This window comes from Anguilla anguilla, chromosome 16 (genome assembly GCF_013347855.1).
Source record: "Anguilla anguilla isolate fAngAng1 chromosome 16, fAngAng1.pri, whole genome shotgun sequence".
NCBI classification, from domain to species: Eukaryota; Metazoa; Chordata; class Actinopteri; order Anguilliformes; family Anguillidae; genus Anguilla; species Anguilla anguilla.
Genome location: NC_049216.1, coordinates 12,132,269 through 12,146,705, shown reverse-complemented (window position 1 = coordinate 12,146,705; position 14,437 = coordinate 12,132,269). Strand labels below are relative to the sequence as shown.

The window sequence follows — 14,437 nt, the reverse complement described above, 5'->3', positions numbered from 1 at the left end:
GCACATATCAAAGAAAATGATCTTCATGTCTCATTCACAGGAGTAAGTGTATCAAAACCTGCACCAGTGTTTCTGCAGTAAAATGTACAGCGTTGCAGCTTGCAAATAAAAACCATGTGGTTTACGAGGCAGTAACGCGACTCAATAAAATGGTTTATTTGACCGTACACTGAACAGTTGACATGGTGACCAGTATGTCTATGTTCAAAGGGCAGCCGTGTGTTGAGATTTACTCTGCTCTGGTGGTGGTATTTGAGGTTGTGAGGGGTAATGCAAAATAAGGACTGTCTGCTCCCAATATCAACTTTCAACACCTTTCTCCCTTCCAAAAATGAGCAGAGCTTTCCAGTATGGTGAACTGTGCCCATCTACTAAATTTAACATACTGTATTTAGACTCCAGAGTCTGCACTCAGACCAGTACATTTAGTTAAGAAATAGCACTAGGACTAGCACTGGACAACATCTAGGTCTTACTGAAGTGGTCCAACCAAGAATGGTTTCAAGAACAAGGCTGTCAGGAAAGCTCCCATTATTCATCTATGGAGTACCCCTCTGTGATATATATGCAATCGTGTCATTTCCCTTTCATGTGCATGTATGTCCCCGTGCTTTTATTCTGTGGTGATAACCTGGACATCGTTTCCATGGCGGCAAAAAAATTATTATTCGACAGTCGGCAGGACTGACATCATCAGCGCACCTCATAAATAAGTCAGCATACGGCAGCGTTAAAGGTTTTGTTTGTTCTTTTTTTATTTAAAATAGTGTTTCAAGAACAGAGAGACAAAGTGATGAACTTCAGCCGAACATTCGGAGACACTGCAGGCATTCTTACAGTACATGGCACAGAAATGCAGAGAACACAATGCGAAGTGGTGGAGACAAAGCCCACTGCTTTCCTTTCACAAACGCGCCATCCCGAAAACTGTTAAAGCCAAGGCTGCCTGGTGAGGTTTTTGGAGTGGGACGCCCTTAATGTTCATCCTGACGCGGTGCAGGCATTCAGGCATTCCGAAAAAGACGGAAATGATGTCAGCCGTCTCAGGATCAGACGCCAGGCTGGACAACTTCATCCTTCAAAATTCTGTTTATGCCGAAAAACGTTAGGTCTCGTGCCCTTAACAAATTAAAACAAATGAAATTATTAAATAAAATGGCTTATGACATTAAGTAAATCTTTAAAACAATGTACAGTACGCAGATAACTTAAATATTCCTGTAAATGGAAAGCGTAGTACACACTTAAATTAAACTAGATGGATAATGCGAAAATGTTTAAGAATTTACTGAACACAAGCAACCGGCTCACTCTTAAAAAGCCACAGTTAAACCAATGCTTCCACTGTGCGATGCACTAGCCAATACTGCAACAATTGAGATATCTGCCTTGACTAATACTGGAGGTCGCTTTATATGTTTTCCCCGCATTATTACCCCACTCTGTGGGTGAATTCACATATATCCACAGAATTACTGTTCATTTCCCCTCAGTGAGATAAACACTAGTCTATTCTCATTGCCAGCCTGACAACAATCGCACAGCCCACATAAAAAGCATAATAAAGTCCTTGTTCTGTGAGCTACTTTACAGACAAAAAATTCATTATAAATTTGAAAATGTACTTATAACTAAAAGGAAGGCTATAGCTGTTAAAACCAAGTGCACTCCAATTAATCACTGAAGCTCTGGTTAAACATTAAGACTTTGCATAATGCACCTTTAAACAAACTGCACTTCAGTCATCTGTAAGCCACAGGAATAATGCTGCAGTAAATTTCAGAATATATTCTAAATAACTCAGAGGCACCCTGAAAGTACGCCATGTCACTTTCAGACATTTACTTGACAACGTAATCAAACGGAATGAAAACAAACCTGTTTTCAATTTAGATTCCTGAGGTTTTGTCTGAATCTAAATGTATCAAAACCAAGTTGATTTATATACAATGTCATGTTATTCCTTACAAAAATACATCTATCCATTATTAAATGGTTATTTTATTTTTAAAAGTGTTTCTGACAAATTAGCATGAAGCACGAACTACAAATGTTTAGTACTAAAATTAGACTTTCAGAGGGCTAATATTGCATTTGAGCTATGGCAGCCGACATATTCATTAATCTGAAAGACAACATTCTGCGTTGATCATTCTGAAAGTCAGATGATATTACCTATGTATACCAAAGTGGCAGTGCTTTCTCAAATAAGTTAAATTCACAATTGAAAACATTTAATAAACAATGATATGGCACAGAATTGTGGGCCTTACCCATTTTGATAAACAACACTGATCAGAATATTCGTTGTTGCTTATAAAAAGAATTGCCAAGATTAGATTTTTTCCCCCTTTCAGTTTCTATAAGAAAAAAAAGGCAGCATATATTTTCTGAGGTTCACTGTCAGGGTGACAAGAAAAATTTGAAGAAAAAAAAACAACTGTTGGCACAACTGAACAATATGAATGCATATCTTTCACAAGCAACTAGTGGTACTCAAAGAAATTCGAAGTTTTTATATGGTAGAGCCACACACCCAATCAACGCAACATAAGTAAGACATTTTAAGTAATTATCACAGACCACGTTTATATGCACATCATACTCCATATAATTATCCATTTTCTGGTTTTGGTCATATTCCAATTATGCAGTCTACATGCATCGTGTGAGGAATAGCCCAATTTAATTCCTGTATAGATAGTTGGCTGCATATTTAATGTACATCTTTCCGGCAGTGCTAAAGGCGTTTTAATTCTTACATGTGAATGAAGTGTTTAACATCTCCTGGGTGTGAACTGCTGGTATCGTTTTGTTGCCTTGAAATTAGGGCTGTCAATGTTAACACGTTAGCTTACGCAAAAAAATTATTAATGATGAACATGTTAAACTTATTATGTAATTAGTTGCATTTTATTATTTTGGCTGTGGCATCTACAATCCTATCTTCAGGTACTGTAGTTAATAATTGTAATAGCCTTAATGTGAGATTAATTTATGACAGCCATACTTAAAATACACTGCTTTCAGGGTCTTCCACCTGAGTCTACATTGTTCTGTGGTACGACTGAACTCTCCTTCTGCCTGCTGCATCCTCAAACAAATGGCTATTTCGATGTGTTCTGCATCCCAGCATTGCACATTGTCCAATTCTGTAAATGCAGAAAGTAGGGTCTCCTCATCAGTCCAGAAGTGAGGGCTTTGCGCTTGCTGTGACTAACAGTAAACTAGCTGGCCGACTTCAACAACCAAGACACCCTGCGATATGTACATGCACAGACTGTGCTTGAGGGCTGTAAACAGAATAAGGCCTTTACATTCCTTCCATTTGCAACCTATGTTATTTGGATTTTGCATATTTGGTATAAGGTCTTACTCGGGTTTTGCCTTCAGGAATAACACGTTCACATGTTCTGAATCGTAACCGGAATACTAGTTTTCTGAGTAAGTTCAGAATAAAAATGTGCAAGTAAACTTGGTCACTGTTCATTTGCAATGCTGAAATTGTAATTTTCCTCTAGCCCTACCACATTCGCTGTCAGTGAACCATTTGCTTTTTCTGCTTGTAAAATTCCTCATCATTTGCAATCTCTTGCTTCCTGGGACTGCATGTCCCAGTGTTACTAAAACAGACAGACTGATCTGTTCACTTACTGTAGCCAAACCAGAAGACAGTAGAGCTCCATACGCTGGAAATAAATGGAGATGATTTGTTCCACTTTGAAAAAGGATACGTCACAGTGTCATAACCCTATATGAATAATCTAGGTACTGCATATTCCTGAGGAACCTGCAAGGATTGGGTGAGCTTATTGAAGAAGACGCCTGTAAGGAAGGTCCTGTAAACACTGAAACTATGTTAGCGATAAAAACAAAGTTAAGAAGCTAGAGAAGAAACAATTTTCTGCAAAGCTGCTTCCTGCAACTCAGAAACTTTATTACTAGTGATAATGTTTTGGTGCTGAAAGAAAGCAATGTTGCAGAAAATCTTTTCCTCTTTTGGTTCTTAGCTTTCATGTTCCATTTGTTAGCACCAGCAAAGACGTTTCTCAGGTGTGCAAATAGTTTTTATAGTTTTTATAGTTTCAAAGTGGTAAGTTAGAAAAACTTTGATTCCTTTTTATTTCTTCCATGTTTAAATAATAAAACTCTGATCCTGGCAAGCCTTCTGGTAACCAGTTAACGCAAACACAAAAAAGTTACGCGTTCATGAATTGGCACTGTTGGTATGACACGCAGACGTAAATAACCTCTTAAACACAGCATACCTCTTAAAATGACAACAGGACAAGAGACAATTATAAAAGTCAGAAATTAACAAATTAGTAATTAATATCTGGAGTGCAAAAAAAGTGTTAACACACTGGCAACACTTGTTTTCCTTTCCAAGATGAGGAAGCGACAAGCACTTGAAGTTAGGATGAACTAGGGGTTGGCGGGGGGGGGCATTGGCAGGGGCAGTAGGCTAGGAGGGCCAGGGGTGCTGAAGCAAAAGGACCCACACTTGTTCTGGTGATCTCATCTCATTGAGCTTGCCTGCAGGATAACCTGTAGGGTGACTGTTAAAAGCTGGTTTAAGTAAAAACGTGCTTCCTCTCCTAGCTTCCTGTCGTACCGTCGCAGCCCTCCAGCCTCCCGGCAGAGCTACAGCAGAGGCCTGTTCAGCAAGTGAGACGGGCTCCCCCTCTGCGTCAGGGCACTGAGGTTCGACCGATCGCCATCCCAGGTAGAGTTGAGGATGCCCGCCGCACCCTCGCTCGTGGCCGACGCCCCGCTGTCTTGCGTCTTGTAGTAGATGATGTAGAACAGGGGCAGGATGATGCCCACCAAAAGCATGACGACCACAGCGTTCCACCACTGGATGCCCCAATCCGCCCCATAGCTGCTGGGCCGCCCGCCCCCGCCCCCCCGCTGGGGGCCCTCCTGGCCTTCCGACAAAATCTCGTCCTGGGCGTCTGTGCTCTGGATCAGCATCTCGATGTCCTGGTCCACCTCTTTGAGGAAGTCTGTGTACTCCTGGAGGCGGGGCTTGATGGAGCCATTTGGGGTCAGAGGGTGCGAGAATGAGGGCGAAGCTCCAGGGGGCGGGCCCGGTTCCGCTGGTTCGGCGGCACCGCCCACCTCAGTCAAGAAGCTGTGTTTTTTTACAGGGATTTTTATGGACTTGAGAGCGTACAGGTCCTGCTCCTGGATCAGGTTGTTAACCCGCTTGATGTCAGCCACCTGCATTGGGAGAGAGAAACTGGTCTTTGTTTTGTATAAACATCAGCACATTAAAACTTGCGCAATGTTTTACAATTTCAGAAGTGGAAAGTGAAAGTCCATAGGGATCCAACAGCCCGTTCCCACTTCTGTGATGTTCATACAAATTTGCCATGATCAAAGCTTGTTTAATTCTACGCCTGATGTGTTTGTATTACTGTTTTCTCTCTCACTCTCTCTCTCTCTCTTCCACTCTCTCCCACTCGCTCCACAGCATGATGATCCCAGACATGTAGTGTAAACTGTGAATACCAGACACAAATGTATGCATGAGGAAGCACACCATGTTGACACTTATCCTAAGTAAGCAGTAACAACTTGACGTATTTGCACAGTAATTCATACCGCATGCCCCCCTGGTTGTTTTAACTTTTTGACTGTATGACCTGCGTTAAGGGTGGACGGATCAATTGGATTCACCTTGCAGCCATACTGAAGCGCCAGCTTGTTCAAATTGTCTCCGTGAGCCACATCCCGCTCCAGCAGCAACAGGTCCCCGGTCCTCTCGCGCTCCTGCGAGCCCGACTCCCGAGTTCGAGGCCTCAGTTCCGTCATGCTGAACTCTTCCTCGGAAGACCCCCCAGAATCCTCGTGGCCGCCCCTGAACAGGTACACCTGACCATCCGCGCTCGCGTGCACGTCAACGGGAGCCTGAAAGGCTCTCGGCACCGGCTCCCCGCGCCGCATCGCGGTGACTGCACGAGCAGAAAAACCGACAAGATGCATTAACTGTCAATCAATCATAATCTGTCGCAAGGAACAGACACTTCAAAAACTACAAGCAGCAGCTGAGACAAAACTTAAGAAAAATCGGACAAGTCGTCTGACGTTAGAGCGCATCTGAACGGTTCACCAGAATACCAGAATTTACTAACTTTAGGATTGTATAGGCTAAGCAGATAGGTTTCACGTTACAGCACTTTATAGACCTTAGTTAAACATGCATACTTAAATTTAATAGCTCCAATGGCCACGCATGTCTGATGCCCTTATCGTGAACACTGAAAAATAAAGAACTTACAGGAACAGGACCGGCGTCGTGGCAAACTGAAACTGTACAAGTTAAACAATACATGGACCTTATCCACCGGCGAATTTACCACTGCACCTCATCTAGGCCTACAGTTTACAATTGTCCAGGCAGCGAACAGCAGATGGAATGAATGCTCTTGTAAAATTAGCAACATAATAACTGTATATTGATATAGTTAGTTTCCACCACAGGCAGGTTAAACAGATCAGTCAGTTCGCTAAACTTGTCAAAATTATCGATAAGCCAGACTTTCACTCACTTAACGTCAGCTAGATTCTTCGTCAATGATCTTTTCTGCAGACATCTTTTTTGTTATAGGTATGATATGATCGTGTAAATATTATACTGCATAATGACCGTGAAAAACACCACTGTAATTGTAACAAATGATTTCAGTATAGCTAGAATAGTCTGATGTCGCTAACATCAGGTACAGTTTCACAGAGAAATTGCATTTCACTTCAGCTGGACATCAATCTGGCAACAATCTAATTTAGACAAAAACAACAGCTAACTCCAACATAGTTAGTCAACAACTAGCACACAAAAACGAAGAGTCGAGAAGTTAACTGCTGACCGGTCAAATGTAGCAGTTAACTAAACTATCTTTACAATACATCGGCTAAGGTTTACCAGCTAGCTAGCAAGCTTTTGCTCACACGAGCAAGTTCATGTATGCGATTTACGTGCGTGCGTGAAGAATTTGAGAACATGCTTGCATGTCATAAGTACAATTCACAAAGAAATATGTAAATTTTACTGTAGTAATCGAAAAACTGTACTTACCAAGCTATTTAGAAAGTAGACCGTTTGCGAACCGCCTCGCTACCTTGATAGCTAACCTCATAACTAGTTCCGAAAAATCCCAGCAGTTCCCAATTTCAGCGGTTTGTGCAACCTACAACCTTGATAGTCGCTCCTGAGAAATGGGAGGGTGAGCGATAAGTAGGCCAATCACATCAAACGTAAATTCTGTCAGTGACCAATGATACATGTGTTTGCTTTCTCTTTCAAGGTAGGTAGGCAGTGCGGAGGGATGGGACTACTGTACGTGTTCAGGCAGTACATTACTGTATCCGATCATGTAAATGGGCAAGTATAAATATTTGTCCTGAATTGCGAGGACACATTTCATTTAAGGTTGCTGTTGCAGTCATCTCAGGTGATATACATTTGTATTTTTGCGCACATACCAATTTTATACAACGACTGGCTTTTAGTAGCTACATTAGAAAATGTAACATTCAATTCAGTAAACCTGTATAAATTTAAATCTACAATACATAAAGCATTCCTCCTCCTGGCATATAGCCGATTAAACCCGAGGGTACAGTTTTAATAATAAACAATTAAATAATGCTAATTTCTTTTTCCATATTGGAATCCAAAAACAAACTGTGCGACATGACTCCTACAAGGCTAATCTTTTTCCGAAGTGTTTCAGGCATCACTACAAAAAATAAAAATACAATAAATAAATAAATAAATAATATATACCTATCATTGTTGCCTGTGCCTTCTGCATGGTATAACTGTTTCAAACTGACAGCTCTTTGCCTGACTGGTACTTTTCCAGAGGAGCGCTTTTGGTCCTCCATTATATCTCTGTGTGCCATCAAATGATGGCATTTCTATTCTGGTGAATGCAGTAGGACTGGTTTCTTTTCAAGGGAAAGAACAGCTCACCATAACTTGGACTGTTATGAAAACAAACAGCCAAACAGGAATGCATACACCAATTTTGGGTTATTTATAAAGTCACAAAACCAATGTGAGTTGAATAATAAAAGACACAATGCAACTCTATCACATTAAATTAGGGCCTTATCTACTGCATGTCACCTTTAAAATTGAAATGTTAGTGTATTAAAAATGCTCATGTTACATAAATTGTTGGCTGTGGAACAAACACATTGTTCCATATCCAACATTACTCAACTGCAGTGGATGATGTGACTGGCTAATTAGCCCTTGTATGAAGAACTGAATTCCCTTATTTGATTAACCCCTACTATGTCCACCTGTGCATGAATTTGTTCTATGATTGTGCATGGGCACTTCAAAAACATATTTATTGACACGTCTTCATTGCCTCACAAACAATAAGTTCCCTCTCATCGCTGTGATTACCATGCGTATTGCTGAAATGATCCCCATTTAAAAGTTGAAATGCTTTTCATTTGAGAAAACAGTCCAAATAAACTATGAGTTTTTCAATATATTATATTATAGCAAATAATAAATTATGACATGGACAGAGCTTCCTTTTGGTAAAGCGCATACGGTTCATAGAAATTAAGACATGGTCATGAAGCACCAAATAAACAGACAAATGGGGTTAGTTGTAATTTAGCAATAATTATACTGTATATTTAACTGCTGAATTGCTTATATTTGAGTAAGTTAGAATGTCACACCTCAAACTGATCAAAGCAAAACAGGTTCTCTAAAACTGGTTGTGTACCAGCATAACCATATAAAAGTGAACCGTTGCTATTTGGAAATAGGCTGACAAAAAGCGAAGTCTTGCTTTTGTAGCCTTTTACAAATCAAATTAGTGTCACTGTTTTTTTCTACTTCTAGATGGCGCTGTTTACCCACCTTACATTATCACTGTACAACTGCCTTCAAAGCAAGATAGATACCAATTCAGTTCAACTCAACCGCTAAATCATTAGGCTGTAAAAATGTTTACACGTGAATGATCCTCCCCACACTTCCCTAAACTGCATAGCCCTACAAAATTACAACAGTTCTCCTCGGGTTCCCTTGTTGTAATACTGAATTGCATTTATATAGCACTTTTCTGGACTTCAAAGCACTTTACACTGAAAGGAATAAACAAATTCCAGCCAGCATCAATGTGGTTCTGCTTCCACACACTAAAGTGATTTTGGCATCTCCTACAGTACAGTCTCCCTATCCTTGCAAAAGGGCATCGTAGCTGCGTTAGGGCCAGAGAGAAGGCTGCTCCCCACTGGCACAGCTTATGGTGAGGTGGGCAAACATTATTCTGGACAGCAAGTTGGCATTTAGGGGGCTGTTCCAGGCCAAACACAACAATTCGAGAACTAACCACAGATCCATTCTCATAGACTATTTTAACATGACAGTAATGCATTCATTTTTTTGATGGGGTTATGATGGGAGGTTGTGACTGTATGTGTGTAGCACAGACCAGGGTAAACTGAAGCAGAAGGGTAATATGAGCTCCCCTGCTGGTTGCTAGGCAACCAAGTACAAGAGTAGCCACGCAGTGCCAACCACATAAAAGTGACACAGACTACTATTACTATACCAGCCTTAGCAATATTACATACGAGGTAAGTGAACCGCATAAAAAAAGTTATTTTAGTTCTGTGTAGTAATTCCATCAGTTCATACTGTAATGCCTTCCACATCTGATGGGGGGGGGGGGGGGGGAGCCTGAGGTGAGATTGCATCTCCATGTACCATGAGGCAGTGCCTGGTTTAGCTCCAGTACAAGGTCATGGATCAAACAAGGCTCCAGGGTCTGTCCTACTGCGCAGTTTTCTAAAGCAATATCCATCAATGGTATCCCATGATAATCCTTGTACAGCAATTAAAGGGCGACAGTCTATGGGTGACACTAATTTCGTAGAATCATATCTTTCATGACATTAATATAAATTGTCATTTATGGGCAAATGTTTCATTCCCCTCAAGGCCAAAATATACCAGAGGTTTGAAGTATGGTTGATCAAATATGTTTCTTACTAAAGCAAAGCCGTTCTAACATCCTAATATTTTGTGCGGTTTCACAGGGCAAACCATACAAAATTTACTGCATAGACACTGGGGGCCAGTACCCTCAGGGGTCCCTGAAAGGGTGGCCAGGGATATTTTGGGAGGAAGGCTGATTTGATTTATGGCTGTCGAACAGAACAGATCGAATGATACTTCAGACCGAGGTGCTTCATCGGCAGGTGCAATTAGGTCTAGACCCAGGCGTATTTTGACCCAAACCCTGGAGTCAAACCTTCCCAAATGTCAGAGGAAATGTTTGGGACTGCTTTCCAGGATGAGCTTGGTTAAATGGAGAGAAATGTCGAGTGAGTTCACTTATGTATGAGTCGCTATACCAGAGAACTGGTGTCGAGATGTTAAGCATGCATGTATGCATGTATGCATGTTACATTTAAGTGCAGGCTGTCAATGTATTCTACAGGGCTGAGAACCTTAATTATAGGCACAACAGCAGTGCCCCGCTCAGGAATCAAACCTGCAACCCACAGGCTAGAGCTTGCAGTTCCAGCACGACTATGCCAAACAGCCAAGTTTCAGGACCGGCTGGGCATTGCATCAGGTTTTCTGATACGTGAGGAGATGCCTTGCGTTCATCAGCGATATAAGCCACATCTGAGCTCAGAAATTGTCCCAGTGCTGTTTATAGTAGTTGATCAGAAAGCTCATGTTTCATTGAGGGCTGCTGAAATGGCCAAAGACAACAGAACTGTGGAGGTGATTCTGCTCCCCTCCTTGGTCCCACCACCAGTGGCATGATATTTGTCCCATTCACTGTATCCTAAATCAGAGCTCCATGTGAAATAAGGTAAATTCCTGTCATAGACATAGCCCTGATATCAGCCATAACAGAGAAACATCTTCTCTTCACATCCATGATCTCCTTTCCTCATAGGAATTTTTTATTTTTTTGCTCCCTGACATAACCATCCCTGGAGCACTGCCGACTGTGCCAGCAATGACCTTCAAAGACCCTGCCCCCATTTCCCTGTGAGCTAAACCTAGCAGACCCACCCCAGCTGCTGGCATGTAGTCAGAATCTGACGCAACATGGCCCTGGGGGTAAGGCCACAAAACTGTGGCTAAGGTCACATACTACCTCTGATGATGTCACAGTCACCTTCTCAGAACGGAACTCGATAAAGTGACTTTGAAAGATCGCGCTCAAAAGGAGCACAGCGAAACCTGCCCAGAGACAACCGCAAAAATAACCCGGTGGTCCTGAAAGCTAATCCTCTTCCCACTACTGACCTGAGCAGCTCAGACGATGCAAGCCCAAGAAATGCCGTGTTGGATAAGGCCCCCGTGTCAGGAACGCCTCGGAGACATTAGTGAGGAATGCAGTGGCTGCTGAGATATTGTAGACTTGTAAAATTTACCACAGAGTTCAGAGATTATCATTACGCTGTTCTGGACAGGGTTTAAATAGATCAGGGGTAGCCAGCCCAGGTCCTGGAGAGCCGCAGGGCCTGCTGGTTTTTGTTTTTACTCTGCACTTAATTGATCAATTAAAGCAGTTGATTACACAGTTGACTCACTCACCTGGTTTCTTTAGTCTGAGTGCTAGTTGTATTTAAGGTGAAAACAAAAACCAGCAGACCCTGTGACTCCCCAGGACCAAGGTTGGCAGACAAAAAATGAATGAGAAAAGGTGGAGGTAAGATCACAGCCTGACAAAACCAAAGCCTTTACCGTAACCGAGAAGATGAGTTATCTTTCCCAAAACAAAAACTGATCAGCAAGTGGCACGATCAGTTGCGCTTTCCAGGTGAGAACTTCACCAATAATCTCTACGATGGCACATTGAGCAAGCTTGAACAATCTCAGCCACATGGATGAACTTTAACCAGCTGCGAAAATGTTCATTTCTTTAAATACCTGAATGGCTTTCTTCCATTTATGAAATGTGAATCTCTCTCTCATTGGAATAAAAACAGTGATGCACTTTGTATATTCCAAAAGTCAAATAAGTCAGAAATGGCACTATTTACAGTCCCTCTATAACTATACACTGTACTACATCCCTCTAGAGGCAGACTGAGACAGAAAGGAGACTTTATTCTATGAGTAACATTCACATTTATTCATTTATCAGCCACTGTTATTTGTAGTGATTTATAAAAGTGACTGTTATAAGCAGCATTGATGTAACATAATATGTTGGTTTCCATGGATGAGTAACTATGTGACGTATTCTGTACCCAGGGGCCACAGCAAGATGGAAGAGCCTATTCCTCTAGCAAGTGGAGTAAATTATTTAAAAACAGGCTCGTTTTACCCCCCTCTTCCCTGCCAATGATTTGACCTATCTACATCTGGTATCTAGAGGGCTTGTGGTCAATTATAAACTCAGTTTATGAGTTAAAAGCGAGGCTCGTGCTATTACAGCTAGACAGCGCAAAAGCAGATTATTTTTTTTAAAGGAAGTGAACATCAGGGAGCAAGACGGGGCTTGGCAGAGTCACAGATGCTAAAGGACAGTCTGAGGAAATGAGGAAAGGCAGAATAAATAGAATCCCTCCCCATTGCCCCCCCCCCCCCCAAAAAAAAAGGTGTGAATTTGAGATGCCTATATGATGTGTGCTGGTGAATAATCCCAGCACCGCCAATGACTTGATGTGCCGTGAGCATCTGTGGCTCTTTAAATGTGCCAGTATGTAAATGTTCAGGGATTGCCATTAAATTACCATCTCTATGCACGCCTCATTCATTAATAACTGATGTCTAATGGTATTTGTTTCAAATTACAGTTTAATTTATATGGAAAACGGGCTTTGTGGAACCACTTTCAGTACAGAGTACTGTGTGTGTGTATGTGTGTGTGTGTGCGCCAGTGCACGTGTATGTGTGTGTGCAAACATGACAACCTGCAGCATGACTTATTCATGATGTGTCTAAAATATGCAGCTGTTTGTGATAACCTATAACAGGTGCCCTGATTTGTGAATGAGAGCGCACATGATTCAGTCACACAGACAGAACAAAACCAGAGCAGAACATCATGCATTTGCATCATATTGTCAGGCATAGGCATGTGGCTTCATGGGCGTGTTTCGCTACCGTAACATTATCCAAAATTTTACAGAATCTGTGGAAGGTTGGCACTGGCAACTGTGGGCCCACAGCCCCGTAAAATACAAGCCAAGTTTAATCTGCTCTTATTTAGCACATATCATTTGTTCCAGTGTATATGTTAAAAACGCAGACTTTTTGCTCCATATTCAAGGCTCTAGGCCATAAAATGCTATACAGTTATCATGTTCAAATAGGTCTTGAAATGGGCATAGACAATTAAATATTAGTGTTGAAGGTAAAATACATAAAATTCTGTTTCAGCTGTAGCAGTTGTTTCTCTCCCCCCCCCCCCCCTCTCTGCACTAACCTGTCACACTCAGTCCTTCCGGAAACACGACACACGTGCAGCCAGCGAGATGATCGCTTCATGATCTTATGAGCGCGCTCGCCGGCATCTGGGTCACCGCGAGTCTGCCATTTCACGCTCTGAGGGGCGCGCCGAGCTCGCGCCGCTCTCGCCCGAGAGGAGCGCCGACCTCGGCTTGTACCCATTCAGAGAGACCGCTTCCCCTCCGCCGGCGCCTCCGCGCGCATGTACCTATAGCAGCGAGACCTGCGCTCCACCCTCGCGTGCTGCACCCTCGCGTGCTGCACCCTCGCGTGCTGCACCTCGCCTGCTGCACCTCGCGTGCTCCCAGCACGAGGCTATTGGCTTCATTAGCGGAGGTCAGTAGGTATTCATACGTACGAATTATCAACTCTTTACTATAGGGTATTTTTTTTCTATTTTAGTTTCCATTGTATAGAATTCACTGCCTCTCTTCCAAAATTCAGTGCTAACTGAACTGGTCTTGGTAGTGTTATAGCTAGCTAGCCCCACCAAGCTCTCTCTCACTCTCACACTCAGTCCCAATTGCATTTTCCCCTTATGCCATCTAATTCTATCCTGTACCATACCATATACTACACTGCCACTGGCAGCTGTAGGCTACAACAGGTCAAGTGGTCGTGAGGCTTTTTATTAGTTCATGAATTAATTTATTGGGCTTCTGTTCACAAGGATCCATTGACTCTGTGTGTTCTAGTCCGCCCTTGTGAAAAAGTGTTCGGGGTGCCGACCGTAAACGAGATCGGCGTCTAACACAAAGGATCATCATATCATTTACATCACCTTCAGACCCCGCAGCTCTGAAAGAGGCTCAGTGGAGCGGCAAACGCGGCGTGTTTCAGGGCCACCGAGGAGCAGCCAACCAGAGAGAGAGAGAGACAGAGGGGGGCGTGGCTTCATATTACAGAGGAAGTGAAGTGTGTGCGCAAGGGAGAGAGAAATATGTATGTAAATATTTATATTATGGAACATAT

The 14,437-nt window shown here is 42.3% G+C and overlaps 1 protein-coding gene across 2 annotated transcripts; it reads right to left on the bottom strand.

Moving 5' to 3' along the window:
* Window positions 1-730: 730 nt before the first annotated feature.
* Window positions 731-7,225, bottom strand: lysmd4 (LysM, putative peptidoglycan-binding, domain containing 4). Of its 2 annotated transcripts, XM_035396695.1 has the most exons (4): window positions 7,082-7,225; window positions 5,683-5,957; window positions 4,616-5,223; window positions 731-1,119 (listed from the first exon to the last, which is right to left on the bottom strand). In XM_035396695.1, exons 2-3 carry the CDS (start codon window positions 5,947-5,949, stop codon window positions 4,645-4,647), a joined length of 846 nt encoding a protein of 281 aa, XP_035252586.1. In that variant the 5' UTR covers window positions 5,950-5,957; window positions 7,082-7,225; the 3' UTR covers window positions 731-1,119; window positions 4,616-4,644. The 2 variants fall into 2 exon arrangements, with proteins under 2 accessions (XP_035252586.1, XP_035252585.1); XM_035396694.1 differs by having other exon boundaries at window positions 731-5,223.
* Window positions 7,226-14,437: the final 7,212 nt, after the last annotated feature.